The 16,735-nt window shown below is 45.9% G+C and overlaps 1 protein-coding gene across 1 annotated transcript in view; it reads left to right on the top strand.

The window, feature by feature from the left end:
- The window catches only part of RRBP1 (ribosome binding protein 1), a 50,442-nt gene that overhangs the window by 1,364 nt on the left and 32,343 nt on the right, over positions 1 to 16,735 (top strand). Inside the window, exon 2 of the mRNA XM_042782894.1 lies at positions 1 to 803. Within this exon, the coding sequence (XP_042638828.1) occupies positions 1 to 803 (803 nt within the window). The remainder of the gene's footprint in view (positions 804 to 16,735) is intronic.

The following is a 16,735-nucleotide window of genomic DNA, read 5'->3' as shown; positions in this document are numbered from 1 at the left end:
AAAGGCAGAGGGGGCCCAGAACCAGGGAAAAAAGGTGGAGGGGGCCCAGAACCAGGGAAAAAAGGCAGAGGGGGCCCAGAACCAGGGAAAAAAGGCGGAGGGGACCCAGAACCAGGGAAAAAAGGTGGAGGGGGCCCAGAACCAGGGAAAAAAGGCAGAAGGGGCCCAGAACCAGGGAAAAAAGGCGGAGGGGGCCCAGAACCAGGGCAAAAAGGCAGAGGGGGCCCAGAACCAGGGCAAAAAGGTGGAGGGGGCCCAGAACCAGAGCAAAAAGGCAGAAGGGACCCCTAACCAGGGAAAAAAGGTGGAGGGGGCCCAGAACCAGGGAAAAAAGGCAGAAGGGACCCCTAACCAGGGAAAAAAGGTAGAGGGTACCCAAAATCAGAGCAGAAAGGCAGAAGGTACCACCAACCAGGGCAAAAAGGCAGAGGGGAGCCCCAACCAGAGCAAAAAGGCAGAGGGGACCCCCAGTCAGGGCAAAAAGTCTGAGGGTACCCAGAACCAGGGCAAAAAGGCAGATTCAGTTGCCAATCAGGGCATGAAGGCAGAGAGTATTGTGAACCAGGGAAAAAAAACAGATGGAGCCACCAATCAAGGCAAAAAGCCAGAGGGAACCCTGAACCAGAGCAAAAAGCTAGAAGGGTCCCCCAACCAAGGCAAAAAGGGAGATACAGCTGCCAGTCAGGGCAAAAAGTCTGAGTCAGCTCCTACCCAGGACAAAAATCCAGATGTGGTCCAGAGTCAGGCAGCACCAAAGCAAGACGCTCCTTCAAAGAAGAAGTCAAAGAAAAAAGGTGAGCCTGGTAAGTTACTTTGCTTTCTTTATAACTTGAAGGGGAAAGCTATCATTCCCTAGGGGATGCTATCTGATTTAATCAGCTATTGCCACAACTAGCCCAATTTCAGTGGCCTGTGGCAGCAGTCATTTATTCTTGCTCATGCTTTTGTGGGTTGGCTTGAGGTTGGCTGATCTGGGTTGCCTTGGCAGGGTGGCTGTGCTTCGAGCTGTGTTTTAATGAGGTTACTTCGTTGCTGCTGGATGAGCTCAGGTCAGTTCACACGTGTTCATCCTGAGGTCCAGCTGAGATTTCAGTGACTCTATGTCAGAGTCCCTTCTCATGGTTACCGCAGAGATATGAGAGGACCCACCACTAAGTATGCAAGCACATTTCAAACCAACATCCCATTGGTCAGGACAAGGCACGTGACTGAACCTGAGTCAGGGCCAGGAAGTGCTCTTTCTTTAGTGGGAGGAACTGCAAAATGACATGGGAAAATTTGTGAGTACAAGGACAGGTGAAAAGTAAGGAACAGTAAATTCCATCCAGTACAAAATTCCATGTCTTGCCAACACTTTTGAGTGTCTGGCTGTATTCTGCTGGCCTGTTCAGTATTCTTACCTTGTTTGGTACTTCAGTATAGGTTTCAAAAACTCACCAAACTCACTGTTGTTGAGTCAATTCTGACTCATAGTGACCTCTGTTGGGTTTCTGAGGCTGTAAATCTTTGTGGAAGTAGATTGCCCCATCTTCCTTCCACAGAGCAGCTGGTAGATTTGAACCACTGACCTGGTTAGCAGCCAAATGCCTTATTCACTACACCACCAGAGCGCCTTCAGTATAGGTTTACCCATTTATATGTGTGTGTGGAGTAAGAGAGTGCTTTTAAGGAGAAATGGCATCTCTCCGTACACTCCCCTCCCACAGTTTTTCTCCTTCCCTGCTCTCCACCCTGGCCACTTAATGGCTGGGAGATAGAGTGTTCGTTTGATGTGGTACTATAGACATTGAGCCAAGGAGTTCCTGCTTCATGTTTATCACTCATTTCAATACAGTGGAAACTTTCATTTATTTATTTATTTATTGAGTCTTTGAATAGCCATTAGTTGATCTGGAAAGTTAACTGTGTGTCTTGACAAGAGTGTGTGTCTAAATGCTTGGACCTGTGCTGGGCAGCACTGGGCTGTTTTATCCTGGTTTCCCTGTCTTGACAATTTGAGAAAGTACGTTACCTTTTCTCAGATTTCCTCCTCTCCCAACTGCTGAGGCAGCATTTGCTCAGCCACCCCTCTGTCCCATGTGAGGGTACTGAGCCCATGTATGAACCCCTGAGGGCTTCTGTTGGGGTCATAGGCAAGCCCCCCAGACCCCATCAGGTCAGGTTGACCCCTCAGGCCAGGCCCTCCCAAAGACTGGAGGGGACACAGACTGCCCTTTCTTTAAGGTGATGTTTTCTTTGACCAAGGTTCAGGGGGATTCTAGAGACAGGAAGGCAGGGAGGGCCAACTGTTTCTGGTTCTCCCACATATGATGTGGTCAGAGTAGAGCTTCCTGCCTGCTCTGGCCACTGTACCATGCATATAGTTTCAGGAGTTTGAAATGAGCTAAGAAAGAAAAATGTTGGGAAGGAAGGTTAAATTGTCCTAATCTGCAAGTAATAAAGAATGTTGTTAGTATAATTGTGTAAGCCTACACAACAACTTGATTAAAGGTGGTCTAAAAGAAAGTTTGAACAAAGAAATAACCCTGTTCCAGGATAAGAAGAAGATTAACTATTATATGTAAAATGCAAGTTAACCCCAAATTAATTTACTGGTTTACCATTATTCTGGCCAAAATTCCAATGGAATTTTTTCCCCCTAGCTTGACAAAAACAATTCTAAAATTCTATCTAGAGGAAAATACAGAATTATTAATAGTTTTTTGTTTGTTTGTTTTCAAAGTGTCTTTTGGGAGGCTAGTCCTGTCTGGTGTAGGAACATAGTCCCAAACTACTAAATAAAAGTAAGGTGGGGCTGAGGCCAGCCAAGCCCAGGGAATAGAATGGCCCTGAAATAGGATCTGTCACACCAAGTACTCAAATGAGGGAAGCATGATATTTCAGTGGTGAAGAAAAGACACTCAGTGAATAATGTCGGGCAACATGTTCAAGATTTGGGAGAGTCTGTTTAGACCCCCTTCACACACACACTCCTATCTTTCTCTAGATACTTAAGTTTTGAAGGAATTAGTTTTAGCTCAAAAGAAAATTAAACCCTACAACAGATGAAAGGTAACCGGAATTATTATCAGTATGGATGGCAGGAAGTGGCCACTCCCACCCTTGCTGTCAAAGCACATCATGAAGGCACCATCTAAACAGCTGCTCTGGGACTTTGAGACTAGGACTGAAATTAAAAGACAAACACATGGGGAAAGTATTGGCAGCTGATTTGATTCCTAAAAAGCTAATTATTTTTCAGAGTGAAAAGTCTGGACATGTAGGGGAAACACTTGATTATTCTTTATTACTCATTTTTATGAGTTTGCTATGTAGTAATGTCACCCCCGCTCTCCTGTGGTCAGTGTGTAAAGGAGTCTCTGAGGCTGTGCACATTGAGACCTGAACAACTATTCATGAAGATAGTAAGATCAATGGTACGTTCTGGACCTGTCACACAAGATTCTATAAGAGAGATCTTAAAAATGTTTAAAAAAAAAAACTACTGAAATTTATGCTAGTGTAGTGCTCCTCAAAGTTTAAGGTGCACACAAAACACTTGGAAGTCTCTTTAAAATTAAGTTCTGATTCTCCAGATTGAGGCAGGCTTGAAATGCTGCATGTCTAACTAGCTACTAGGAGATGCTGGTGCTTCTGGTCCACAGACCACACTTAGGATAGTAGGGTCTAAGAGATGTATTTTCATATAGCTAGTAAATAAGTTTTGAATATTTACATTAAAACTAATAAGCGTTATTAAAAATCACTACTATAAACATAGTTATGGAGCTCTGGTGGTACAGTGTGCCTAAGGCATCTGACTGCTAGCCAGAAGATTGGCTGGTCAAACCCACCAGCTGCTCCACAGAAGAAAGATGAGGCAATCTACTTCTCTAAAGATTTACTCCCTTTGGGGAGGGGGGGTCTCTGTAAGTTAGAATCAACTAGATGGCAGTGGGTTTTTGGATTTATAAACATGATTATAGTTTTTTAAAAAATGGTGACAGTTTAAGTTGGACAATCCTTTGTAAAACAATATAGCAAAATGTATCCAGAGCCTTTGTTGTTGTGAGGTGCCCTCATTGAGTTGGCCCCTGACTCATGGTGACCCCTGCATAACAAAACAAAATGCTGCTTGATCCTGTGCCATCATCAGTTGGGGATCATAGTGTTTTCATTGGCTGGTTTTTGGAAGTAGATCTCCAGGCCTTTCTTCTCAGTGTATCTTAGGTTGGAAGCTCCGCTGAAACCTGTTCAGCCTCATAGCAACATGTCAGCCTCCACTGACTGACAGATAGTGGCTGTGTATTGGCTGGGATTAAGAGCCTTAAAGGGGCTGATAGTTTTTCTTCTTCTCTTGGGGCTCTCATCTGAGGAAATAATGCAAGCTATGGAAATCAGGTCTCTGTGTGAAGCTCCTTGTGATTTTTTTTTTTTTTTTTTTTAAATATTTAACATTGGTTAAAAACCTTTAGGCCACAAACCTCAGGCCACAGTACTGAATTGAGTGATTATCCAGGCACTGTGCAGCCTCCCACAGTGATGGTAGTGATTCCAATATACCTCATGGTGTGAGTTTTAGCTGAAAGAAATGTGGGAAGACATTGCCTGTGGAAAAAATAAATGTCCGTAGTATGATTTTTAGTTGAAAATGAAGTATACTATATTATTTGGATACCATGATAACAGTGTAAGACAAAAATGTTCGATAACAATGATAATGTGAAAAATAGCAAAAATATACCAGAAGGAGAGCTTCTGGTGTTTTGTGATTTTTCTTCAATGTAGTAATATTTAAGGAGCTCTGGTGGTTCAGTGCCTAAGGCATTTGACTGCTAAACAGAAGGTTGACACTTCAAACCCACTAGCCATTCTGCAGAAGGAAGACGAGGCTACTTCCATAAAGATTTACTGCCTCAGAAACCCAATGGGGGTCACTGTGAGTCAGAATTGACTCAGTGACAGTGGGATTGGTTTTGGTTTGGTAGTAATATTTTATCATTAAAGTCAAAAAGCAACCCCGGAAAAGGCCTTGGATCTGCCAACACTTCCTTTGTTGGAAACTTCTATTGCCTCAGTGGTATTCGTTGGCATGGGCAGGGGAATTCTTTGGCAATGGGAGAGCTGCATTGGGCAGGGGGATTCTAATGAGCTGTCTGTCCAAGTAGATAATTTTATAATAATATCTCCTTACTTATGATTTTTAAGAGCTCTGGTAGCGTAGTGCCTAGGGCACTTGACTGCTAACCAGAAGGCTGGCGGTTCAAACCCACCAGCCACTCCTCGGAAAGAAGGTTGGGCAATCTACTTCCATAGTGATACTGCCTCAGAAACCCAAGGAGGGGTTGCTATGATTCGGGTCTGACTCGACATTACATAACAACAACAACAGCAACATTTATGATTTTTAGAAATTATTTTAGGGGCTTAAATTGGCTTTTAATATACTAAATATTCTATTCATCATTTCAAAAATCAACGCAATAACAAACCTCCCTTAATTCCAGATACTAAGTTAGAATAAAAAGATGCCTAGAAGGCAGGCGTGATGAAAATGTCAGCCTTCTTCTGTGTTCAGGGAACTCCTTGCACACAGCACATGTCTGATCTCTGTTGTGGATTCATCTTAGTGGTTCTGGGGTGAAATTCAGAAAAGGGTTTGGAGAGGAAGAGCCATGGGGCAAACCCAAGGATATGAGGTCGTTCGCTCTCATAGTGCAGACTGGGAGGAGCCACATGGAACTGCTGGCAAGGGAGCATGGATTTGGTGGCCAGGTCTAGAACCTCAGACACAGAGAGGAGACCTACATGATTTTCAAGCAGCATAAGCTCAGGGACAAACAGAAGGAAGCAATGTGAAGCCAGAAGGTGTGGTGACTCACAGGCTTGGAGCATGGTTGGGCCTGAGGACCACATGCTCCCCACTGACCAGAATTAACATCTGACCCACTCTTTCCATACACATGGCAATAGGCATTGGTAAGATTCTGTATTTACCCATAAAATGTGTTGAAAGTGACATGCCCACTGGTGGAGGTCCTTACTGGGAGAAGTACCTATATGGAAAGGAATATTCAGGCTTCTTAACTTGTGGATTACACAACTCACTATAGTGAGTCCCCTCTCCCTAGCCTTCTGCAGCAGGGTTAGGGTAGGGACATGGGGGACTTGTTAAGCCAAGGTACTGAGGGATGGAAGAGGCATGCATGTGCCTCTGGGTCCCTAACCATAGGCTGAGTACTGTTTGGAAGGGGGTGTAGGGTGCCGGCCAGTGGGATATAGGGGAGTCAGGATACAGTCAGTGGTGGTCTCATGCAAGTCTGCATGGATGCCAATCAAGGTAAAACCTCATGTCCTTTCATTGTGTGTCCCGTAGTATATCCATAATACCAATTTTATAGCCATTGTCAAACCAGACCAGACAAGAGCATATTCCTGAGTTATTTTTTTCATTGCATGGTATACTTTTCTGTGGTCTGTTTTTGTGTGTATGTAATAGTGCCCAAGTCAGCCTGGCTTTTCCATGGCTGGGGGCATGAGGCCAGAATGGTATAACTCTTTATTTTCCTTGGGTTAGGCCATCCTCAACTAAGCTGCCCACTGGATTGCCTTCTCTGACTTTCTCCCACCCAGCCTATTCCCCATCCTTCTACTCTGTAACCAGCTGGACCTGGAGCTCATGGGCTTCAGGGACGTTTCTTGACTTCTTGTGGCCACCACAAGAAGCTTGTGATACCTGATGATAGCTTGGGGGCTGCAAAGGGGAGTTAGGACAGGGAAGGTCTGGAGGGGCTTCCTGGAGCTCTGCAACTCTGCTTGTGAAGGACCATGGCCCAAAGGTGGACCGCATGAAGTGTCTTCTTCCATAGTCAGTGTGTATGCTCCCAAACAACCATGAAATTCAGGTGTGAAAGTCCACAGCCCAAAAATGGGCTGTATGACGTGTGTCTTTTTCTGCAGAGTCAGCATGTGTAATCCTAAATGCACAAATGAAATCAGAGCTGAGCAGGGCTTCCTCTGGAAGACCTATTCCAGAGTCATATGTTGGGGATGTGCTCCAGCACTTCCTCCAACTGTTTCTTTCCATTTTCAATAATGCTGTGTCAGCCACAAGCCATGATGATGGGTATGAGCTAGGAGTCTGTAACCAGACAACGTGGTTATTTACCCTTGGCTTACACTGCCTTGCACGTCCATCCTGGACATGGAGTGTAACGTTCAGAAGCAAGTTATAGTTATCACTGTACTTGTAATGGAGTACAAATTAGAAGAGTCCTTGCTTTGTTTTGGCAGCCAGGCCTCATATTCTGTATCTTTCCCTTGTTGGACAGGCTGTGGTCAGCCCAGTTTTGAGTGTGAGCCAGGGTAAGCGTCTCTCTGTCCCCCAGGGCCTATCTGTCCCTGGCCTTCTCTGGGCTTTGTGCATCCAGCTCCAGGGGACTATGAGCAGAATACCAGGATAGCTGGCCATCCTTGGGTGTTCAGGGGTCCAGGTAGCCAGCGTGTAGGGACCTTGAGATGTGAGTAGCTTGGATGGGAGAGGGAAAGCAGAAAGCTCAGAGAGGATTCTGGATCCCTGGCATGGGACATTCAGGGTGTTGGCTAGAAAGGGAGCTCTTTCCCTCAGTGGAGCAAAACTTGACTTATGTGGTAGTGGGTTCAGGAACCTTGAGGTTTTAACCATGGGTATCGGAGAGCTAGGTTCTAGGGCTGTGTGGCCCAGTATGGGAGCCTCTGGTCACATGCGGCTATTTAAATGAACGTTTAAATTAATTAAGATTCAGTTTGCCAGTCACATTAGCCACGTTTCAAGTGCTTGGGAGCCACATGTGGCTGGTAACTCTCGTATTCAACAGCACCGAAAGTTGGGTTGAACAGTGCTGCTCCATGCACGAGCCGTTTGAGGGGATGGTGGCCTCTTGAGTTGCCTTGCAGGTGGCCCTGTGAAAATAAGCACAGATCTCATGCAGACCTGTGTTGGCATCACCACCCTTCCCCAGCTTTGTTCTGTCTGCCCCATCCTGAGTATGGTGTTAGTGGTGTACTCCCTATTGTCCTCTGTATAGCAAATGCGACATTGGGAGTGAGGTCATAGAGGTATGGATTGCCTATGTCGTGTGACAAATTATTGCAAAGCCAAAACTGGAGCTGGGCTCCATTGGAGACCAAGGTTGCCAGGTGCCCACTCCAGGAGGGACTTCAGGACCTTGACTAGTTGGCCCAGCAGGGTACTTGATGGCAAGTACCCCTGAGGGAAACCTGGCCAGTGTGAAGGCAGAGATGAGGCACGTTTTTGCAGGCCCATGTTGGAGCAATTCTGTACTCTGATCAGATTTCCTATGAGAGCAAGCTGGGGCCCTGTGACAGGTTTTACCACTGTGTTTACAGCTGTATTTGATTGTGATCATCTGCATTCCAAATTCTTTTTAAAATTTATTACTATAGAAAAAAAAATTGTGCTCGTAGCAAACAAAATTTAAACAGTACAGAAGCATGGGAGATGAGAATTGAAAGTCACTATCCACTTTCCAGATATAGTCACCAGTAATGGTCCACTCATCACACTGAAACACACAGCTCCAGAACTTGTTTTCTTAGCTTAGCAGTGTAGTGAGGACATCTTCCATATCAGCACCTACAGAGCGGCCTCATTTGGCTGCATACTTACTGTTCTGTAGCATGAAGGTGTCATAATGTATTTAAATAATATTTAAACATGGATAGCTTTTTTGCTACTATAATGAATACCGCAGTGCTGTTTGTATATAGCTGTGTGGCTATCTCTATAGAGTAAATTCCTAGATATGTATTTGCTAAGTCAAAAATTGATACATTTTTTTATTTAAACAGTGCTCACTGCTCTCTAAAAACTTTTCTTAGCTATAAGGATCTCACACAGTTGTTCCAGCATCCTGCTTCTGACTTAACTTCTGCTCACATGATTATACTATGGGGTATGGAAATAGTTAATAATTCAAGTGGAAGCATGACTAACCCAGGTGTGGAGTAAGGAAAAGATGCTTCCTTAGGAAACAAAAGATGCAGGTTCTTTTCTGAGTGTTTGGAAGAGGGAACATTCCCAAAATCCTAGAGAAGAGAATTGGTTCCTGAGAGAGAGAGCTTCTGTGTGTGTGGATTTCTCTTGGCGCATAGTGCCTTCACGGATGCGTTCTTAGGTGGTAACTCAGAGGACCTTTTTGCGTGGTGTTTAGGAAAGCTGTGTTGCTTACACAGGAAGCATGTATATGTGGTGGTGGTTTTTTTAAAAAATCTGTTTTTGTTCCCTAGTTTGGTCTTTGCTTGTGTAGTCTATCCCCTTACCTTCCCCCAGCTCTGTTTCCCATTTGCAGGACTAAGCCACATTGATACGTCATAACCGGTATCTTAGTTCTAAACTTTGAGGAGAGCCATTCCGTTCCAGCCCCAGAATAGAGGCCAGATTAATACAGAGCAGCTCTGTGCCCTTGAATACAACAAAGACCTGGACTTCTGAAGTTGTTATTAGGTGTCATCGCATCGGTTCCAACCTGTAGCATCTCTTTGTACAACAGAATGAGACACTGCCCGGTCCTGCACCATGCTCACAGTCATTGCCATGTTTGAGCCCATTGTTGCAGCCAGTGTGTCAGTCCATCTCGTTGAGGGTCTTCCTCTTTCTTTGCTGACGCTCTACTTTTCCAAACATGGTGTCCTTCTCCAGGGACTGGCCCCTCTGGATAAGAATGTGAGCAGAATGGTGTACTTTTAACTGGAGCACTCATCGGAAGGAAGGTTGGGCAATCTTCTTCCATAGTGATACCACCTCTGAAACCCAAGGAGGGGTCGCTGAGTCGGACCTGACTTGACGGCAGTGCATCGTTGGCTCACTTAGCACTGCTTCTGAGTACGGCCAAGAGACAGGTTGCAGGAGTCTCATTTTTAACTCTGCCCCATGTCCTGGGGCTCAGGGAGCCTGGAACTGACCAAGGAGTTACAGGTTTTCTCCGTAGCAGGAGAGCAGCAGGCACCCTTGGGAGGTGGACTATGGATTGGCTATGGTAGGATCCCTTCCCTAGTCTGCTGATGCATACACAGCCCTGCTTCCCCAGGCTGGCACTTGGGCCTACGAGAGTCCAACGAGCCCTGCTGAGGTAGCAAGTGCTCCCAGAGAAAGAGAGTTTAGAGTTTACACAATCCCTGTGTTGTCAAACACATATGCAAGCCTACTTAGAAAAAAGGCCACCCTTGGGTAGTAAGGTTATGGGTGAATTTTCCTATCTTCCTTTTACCCTTCTGTATTTTCCAGTTTTCTCTATAACTTTTCAAATGGAAAAAGAAACAAAAACTCCATTATTTGTCTAAAGGTCAAATAAGCAGACCCGTCGTCGTGCCACAACTGAGTTCCTCTTTGGTCTGGTGTTTTTAGACAACCAAGCCTGACTCCAGGCCTTCTGAGCATCCACTGAACAAAAGAAAGGAGTTCTTCACTTCTTTGGGGAGGACTGAATTAAGAAAAGGAGCCTCTGGATGGTGCAGATGGTTAGGCCCTTAGCTACTGACTGAAAGGTTAGAAGCTTGAAATCTGCTAGAGGCACCTCTGAAGAAAGGCTTGTGATCTGCTCTCCGAAAAATCGGGATTGGAAATCCCACGGAGCACAGTTCTGCTCTGACACACTTGGAATCGTCATGAGTCAGAGTTGACGCCATTGAATTTGTTGGGGGTGTTTGTTTTGTTTCGTTAAAGATTGTAGAAAGAGATCAGCCTGTTCTGTCAGGCCTCTGTCAGGATGCCATGCTTCCCTTAGCCTCTGGCACATCAGAGCTCAATCTTTGTTCCTGGAACTGAATTAACATATAAAGTTAAAGGTGATTCCCTTGTCTGGGAGACCTGACAGCATCACCATGTTAACCACCACCCCCACCCCACCCCAGTGAGTAGAATACTCCAAGGCCTGGGGGAGGGCTAGTGAGGCCACCACCTCACCCCCACCTGATCAGAGGTAGATTCTAGAATAGGAAATACCCACTATCTAGAAGTCTAGTTATGTTCTGTAATCTAATGGAGCCAGGGGCTTCAGAGTGAGGCCTGGCGAGGGGGCATGGGCAGAGTTTATTCACATTTGTCCCTAATATAGTAGGGCACCTTAAACCATTTAATATAATAGTCTTCTGTCCTCCCTACCATTCATCCGCTCATCTTCCATCCTCCACCCACCTGTCCTTTAGGAATCATGGGCCAGCTATGTCCTGGTTTTGCTGAATGGGTTACCACAAGCTGTTTGAAACCATTGTATTCAGCTAGATATTTGTTTAGATGGTTCATTTATGACCCGCTTGCCCATGAGTTTATCCTTGCTAAGAATTTTGTGAAGTGAATTTGTATTTTCACCTCTTCAAAAGAGAAGCCAAAGCTCAGGTCAGTCATGAGACTCCGTAAGTCACAAAACCAGTACCTGGTCAGGCAGGGGCCAGCATGTGGTGCCTGTCTCTGTCTGCAGCCTTCAGGGCAGCCCTGCTTCCCAGTACTGTGCTTTCACCCTTTCCACGTAAGAGGCCCCAAAAGGTGTATGTGGAGATCAAGTTTGAAATTTTTCCTCTTGAACTTAACTCAGTTTCTCAGCATTTTGAGCCTCCAAACAACGGCTTTTGAAACTTTCTTTTCTTACTGTTTAAATTCTTCAAACCCAACTTTTCTTTTTTTAAGAACCACAAAAAAAGATCCCTTAGGGAAGCATGCCAATTATCAGTGTGGCACTGCCACATCTTGGCTGTTCGATGACATTCTTCCAAAAATCTCCACTCAGCCGTTTTAAAACCTGGTTCTTCTGGGGCTTGGGTCACTGCCCTTAGGCAGCTGTGGTTGAAGAAACCCAGGATTATGAGCTTACTGTTTTTTTCTTTTTTTTTCTCCTGGCATTACAACGAATCTTGGTTGTATTTAAAATAAAGTTGTGGGCCTATGGAAGGCCAAAGAAGGGTCTTACCTAGAGAGCCACACAGGGTATCTTTCTTTAAAAATACTGCAATGTGTTATTTTTTCCACCATGCACAAAATTGTTCTTGTTGAAATTACGAGGGAGAACAAAAGTATAAAGAAGAAAATAAAATCATTCAATCTATTAAAAAAAAAAAAATCATTGCCATTGAGTTGATTACGGGTCATAGTGACCCTATAGGACAGAGTAGAAGTGCCCCATAGGGTTTCCAAGTCTGTAATCTTTACAGAAACAGACTGACACATCTTTCTCTCGTGGAGCAGCTGATGGTTTTGAACTGCCACCCTTTCGGTTAGCAGCTAAGTGTTTTACCACTGTACCACTAGGTCTCCTTCATTCAATCTCTAGGATATATATGTGTTTGTATATATTTATATAAACCAGAAAAACCAAACTCACTGCTATCAATCGAGTTGATTCTGACTCATAGCAACCCGTATTGGGTCTCTGAGGCTGTAAATCTTACAGAAGTAGACTGACCCATCTTCTGTGGAACAGCTGGTAGCTATGAACCACTGACCTTATGATTAGCAGCCAGATGCCTTATTCACTGTGCTACCATTTCATTCCATTAGACATCATTAAATATACAACTTCTTGATTTGTTAATTGATATCTTTTATTTCTCCAGAGAAAAGGTGCCTGATTAAATAGGCCCAAAGTACTGTTGCTCTTTACGTTGTTTATACTCAGCCCAAACCAAAAAAAAAAAAAAAAAACCCACTGCCATCGAGTTGGATCTGACTCATAGTGACCCCTCCTTGGGTTTCCCAGGCAGTATCACTATGGAAGTAGGTGGCCCAACCTTCCTTCCAAGGAGTGGCTGGTGGATTTAAACTGCCAGCCTTCTGGTTAGCACTCAAGTGCCTTAGGCACTACACCACCAGAGTTCCCATACTTAGCCCACTACATTTAAAATGTCAGATGTCTCCAGCAGCTGGGGGTCAGCCACTCTTCCTTGGCCTTCAGTGGGAGAGGAGGGCAGGTCAGCCCCTTGGTCATGTTGGGCTTCCTATCCCAAGCAAGCTGGGTATCTGCTGTCTTCATGTTGCCCAGAGCCTGCCCCAGCCCTGACTGTGAGCAATGGGTGACTGTTTCTTCAAGGCCTCATAAAGGTGGCATTCCCTGCCAGCTTAGGAGGACCCTCTTGCCACCACTGTGTGTGGCCATGTGAGTGAAGAGCCAACAAGGACAGTGGCTCAAGTGTCTCGTATCTGGAGAGGGATACTTCCTGCCAGCTGAGGCAGGACCCTGTTGACTGAGAAGGGGATACCCTCTGGACTTTGGGGCTAGCGGAAGGAGGGAACTTGTCTAAATCTCAGTCTTAGGCTATAGACATAGATGATAACTTGGGCTATGTTGGGCTTCAAGGCAATACAAAGAAGCCCCTTCCTGGGACTTTGGCCCTTTGTTTTCATATGTCAGACCCAAGTTTGGCTCCAGTAGTTGGGGGAAAGGAGTCGGCCAGTCATGGGAGGCACCTGACCTGAGGCAAAATAGTAGTCTGGCTTCCTATGGGGAGCCATGTAGGACCCCAGCCTGCATTGTCGAGTTGGTCCTGGGCAGGGCCTCGGGGTGGCCGCTTTCAGCCTGTGTGTGTGTGTGAGGGAGAAGCCTTGAGAATTGGTCTGCATACTTCACTAAGAAAGTGAGTTCTTTTGCCCAACCCAGCCAACATGACTCCCATGGTCAGGTTTCACCATCAGAGTCCCTGGACCAGTGTCCAGCTTCCTAAATACTCTTGGACTGGCCACTCTGCCTGTGGCCTCAGCTCCTCCTGGTCAGCCTCCAGCTCATCCCTCTGGCGATCCTGAGATAAATCTTCTAAATGGAAAGCCTGGCTCCTGTGCTGCTCCTCCTGGCAGGATAAAAGGTGACTCCTGAGGCTGTGAAGTCTTTGACCCTCTCTAGCCTCACCAACCCCTAGAATCCAACCAGCCTTCCTGTGCTGCTTCCCTTCCAGAAATCCCTCTCCCTGCCCCCACCCCAGCCTTTGAGTTCTCACCCATTGGTACTTGTCTCAAGCACTCCTGTTGTAAAAGCTTCTTTTTGAGTTGCTGCTGTGGTTTCCCAGTGACAAGCACACTCCCATGGTGCTCTGGAGCCAAGCCCCTCTGTTTCATTACAGCATGTGCCCTATGTCCCCTCAGCCTCTCTTAGCTGTCAGGCCTCCACTGTACCTTTCCAGGCCCAGCATTGCAGACTGCTGGGTACACAGTAGACGATAATCCCTCTCATTAGCCACCTCTAATGATCTGTTGGCAGGTGCTTGGGAGACCATTCCTGGAATAGCCCCGAAGCGCCTCTTTTGTTCTGGAAGCCAGGCCTGAATATCACAGGTGTTCAGTACCAAGGCACTGCAGGGGCAGCTGCAGTGCTACTGGGCTGCTGAAATCTTCCCCACCTGGTCATTGGGTTCCCAGTAATTATACAAGTAGAGAGAAAATTCTCCCCCCAGGACCCCACAGTTGTTGGTGAGAGAGAGAGAAAGATTCCCGAATGCCGCTTTGCACCAGTTTATTTTAGGTATGTATATCTATTTTAGGTATGTATATATTTTAGGTATATCTTGGTATGTTTGCAAAAGGGAAAGTAATGTTGAAATTTGAGGCATTCTGTACATTATCTGAGCTACCACCTTCTTGAGGGGGCTCCTTGAGCATATGGAACTGCCCATTGCCCTCAGCAAGGCCACCGAGGTGCTTCCAATGTGTGAGACAGGAGCCTGAAGCCAGTGCTCCCTGCATCTGTCCAAACATCCTCCTGTCTCACGGTAATGTCCCACCAAGAGGCTGGCTCCTGAGCCTTCTCTGCGTATACTTTCTCTTCCTTTAGTGGGAGCCAGAGAGAGGGCAGTGTTGCTTCCACTGCCCCAGCCGCCTCCTCAGTGCCCTGTAAATCCAGGGTAGGCTCAGAGTCCACTCTTGTGACTAGGGACTTTGGAGACCTCATTGATTTATTTTGAAGTCATTGTTCCAAGCACATTACAATTTAATTTTCACAGCCAGGCTATGAGTGAGACACTATTGTCACCCCATTTCACAGATGAGATAGTTGAGGCAAAGGGAGGTTAAGTAATTTGCCTAAGGAGACACAAACACAGCTGGAAAAGCAGACGTAAAATTGGAACTAAAGCCGTTTGGCTGCAGGGGCCTCGCTCTAACCACTGCCATGATGACCAAGGTTAGAGGTGGTCTGCCAGCCAGACCGAGCTCACCCATGTGTTTGTTCAGCTCGCTATGTGTGTATTTATCTATTTCTTATGGAACTTGCTGTTAGCATTAAAGTCCAGAGGTCATACACAAAATCCTGCTTCCTAGCAGTTACCCTGATGAATTTCAGCTCTGAGAGTGCTGACCCGGATTCCCCACGGAGCCACCACCCAGAAGTGAAGTTAGGTGCCCAGGGCTACCAGATCATCAGAGACTGCCCCCCTGAGCACAGGCTTGTGTTGTCATTTGTCCCAGCACCCATCCTGCCTTCGGTGCCTACTTCCTGTGAGTGTTTGCAATGCCTCAGCCATACGGTTTCTGGATCAGTCTTCATGTTCCTCACCAGAGCAGCGGGGACCCTGGCCCTGCCATCTCACTCTTTGCTCTCCTGCTCCTTTGCTTTCTCCCCAGGCTTCCCCAGCCTGTTCTGTTATCTCAGACCAAGTATGGCACAGCAGTGACAGCAAAGAGGAAACTCTCAGTAAGCTGACTTCACATTGAATCCACTGCACTGTGGTCTTTCTGAAGTCTGTGGTTTAACAGATTAAATGCTGAGTCTTTGACAACTCTATTTTAGTGCCTTATGATTTCATGACAGCAGGGATCACTGGAGTCCTGGGGCATTTGCCTGTGGAGGACATGCAGGGTGTGTAGTATGTATTGGGCCCTGGTGAGAGATTTTGTGTTGTGGAGTCAGCGTGCCAGCGCCAAGCACAGGTGCCTCCTCAGGCGAGGCTTCAGTGCAAGAATCCTGAACTCGGAAGTCATCGTGACTCACCAGGGCCCAGAACTTCTCGTTCTTGCTCCTGCTTTTCTTTCAATTTTATTGCCCTTGATTTGGGGAGAATAGGGGTAACACAGTTCTTACCTAAAAGAGTCAATGAGAAATGTTTTGCCAGTTTATGGCTCCTTAAAACTGATTTTAAAAGACTATCTGTATGAGCCTCTTTGGGGGAGGGAGGGATGTGGATATTACTGAATGGGGGTGTGCAGGACATGGTAGGGGGTGGGAGTGGAGACTATTAAATGTTGCTATGATACCTTTGGATTCCTTCACAGGTTATAAGTGTTTATTACTTTTTAAGTGAAGATAGCTTACACATTTAATGTTACTTTAGAAAGTTTAATATGGGTTTATTTGAATGACATTCTCATAAAATGTGTTCTGAAACATTTTGTGGACAGACAGCATCTCAGATTTGGCTCCCCCTCACCTCCAGGAGGGAAGCCATTTGTGGAGACATCCCTGGCTATGCTCCTGATGTCTCTGTCCCAGCACTGCTCCGGGGCCTGGACCTAGGCTGTCTGCTTCTAGAAGGGTGGACTCCACAAGAACAGGGGCAGGCGACAGGCAGAGCCCTAGATCACTCCAGGCCTTGCAGGGGTGGGGTAACCAGGATCTCGGCAGGATATGTTTGGAGATCCTGGGCTGGGGAGGAGCCTGGTTGAGTAGAAATACACTGTGAGCCATACATATGAACTGTGTATGGAGTTTTAATTTTCTAGTATCTACATTTTAAAAACTAATAAGAAACAAATTGAATTAACTTTAATCATATACTTTATTCA

The sequence above is a fragment of the Orycteropus afer genome, unplaced genomic scaffold (assembly GCF_000298275.1).
Source record: "Orycteropus afer afer isolate SDZICR_OR568_19922 unplaced genomic scaffold, OryAfe1.0 scaffold00500, whole genome shotgun sequence".
NCBI classification, from domain to species: domain Eukaryota; kingdom Metazoa; phylum Chordata; class Mammalia; order Tubulidentata; family Orycteropodidae; genus Orycteropus; species Orycteropus afer.
The sequence above is the reverse complement of the archived record's forward strand: the minus strand, read 5'-3'. Positions and strand labels throughout refer to the sequence as shown.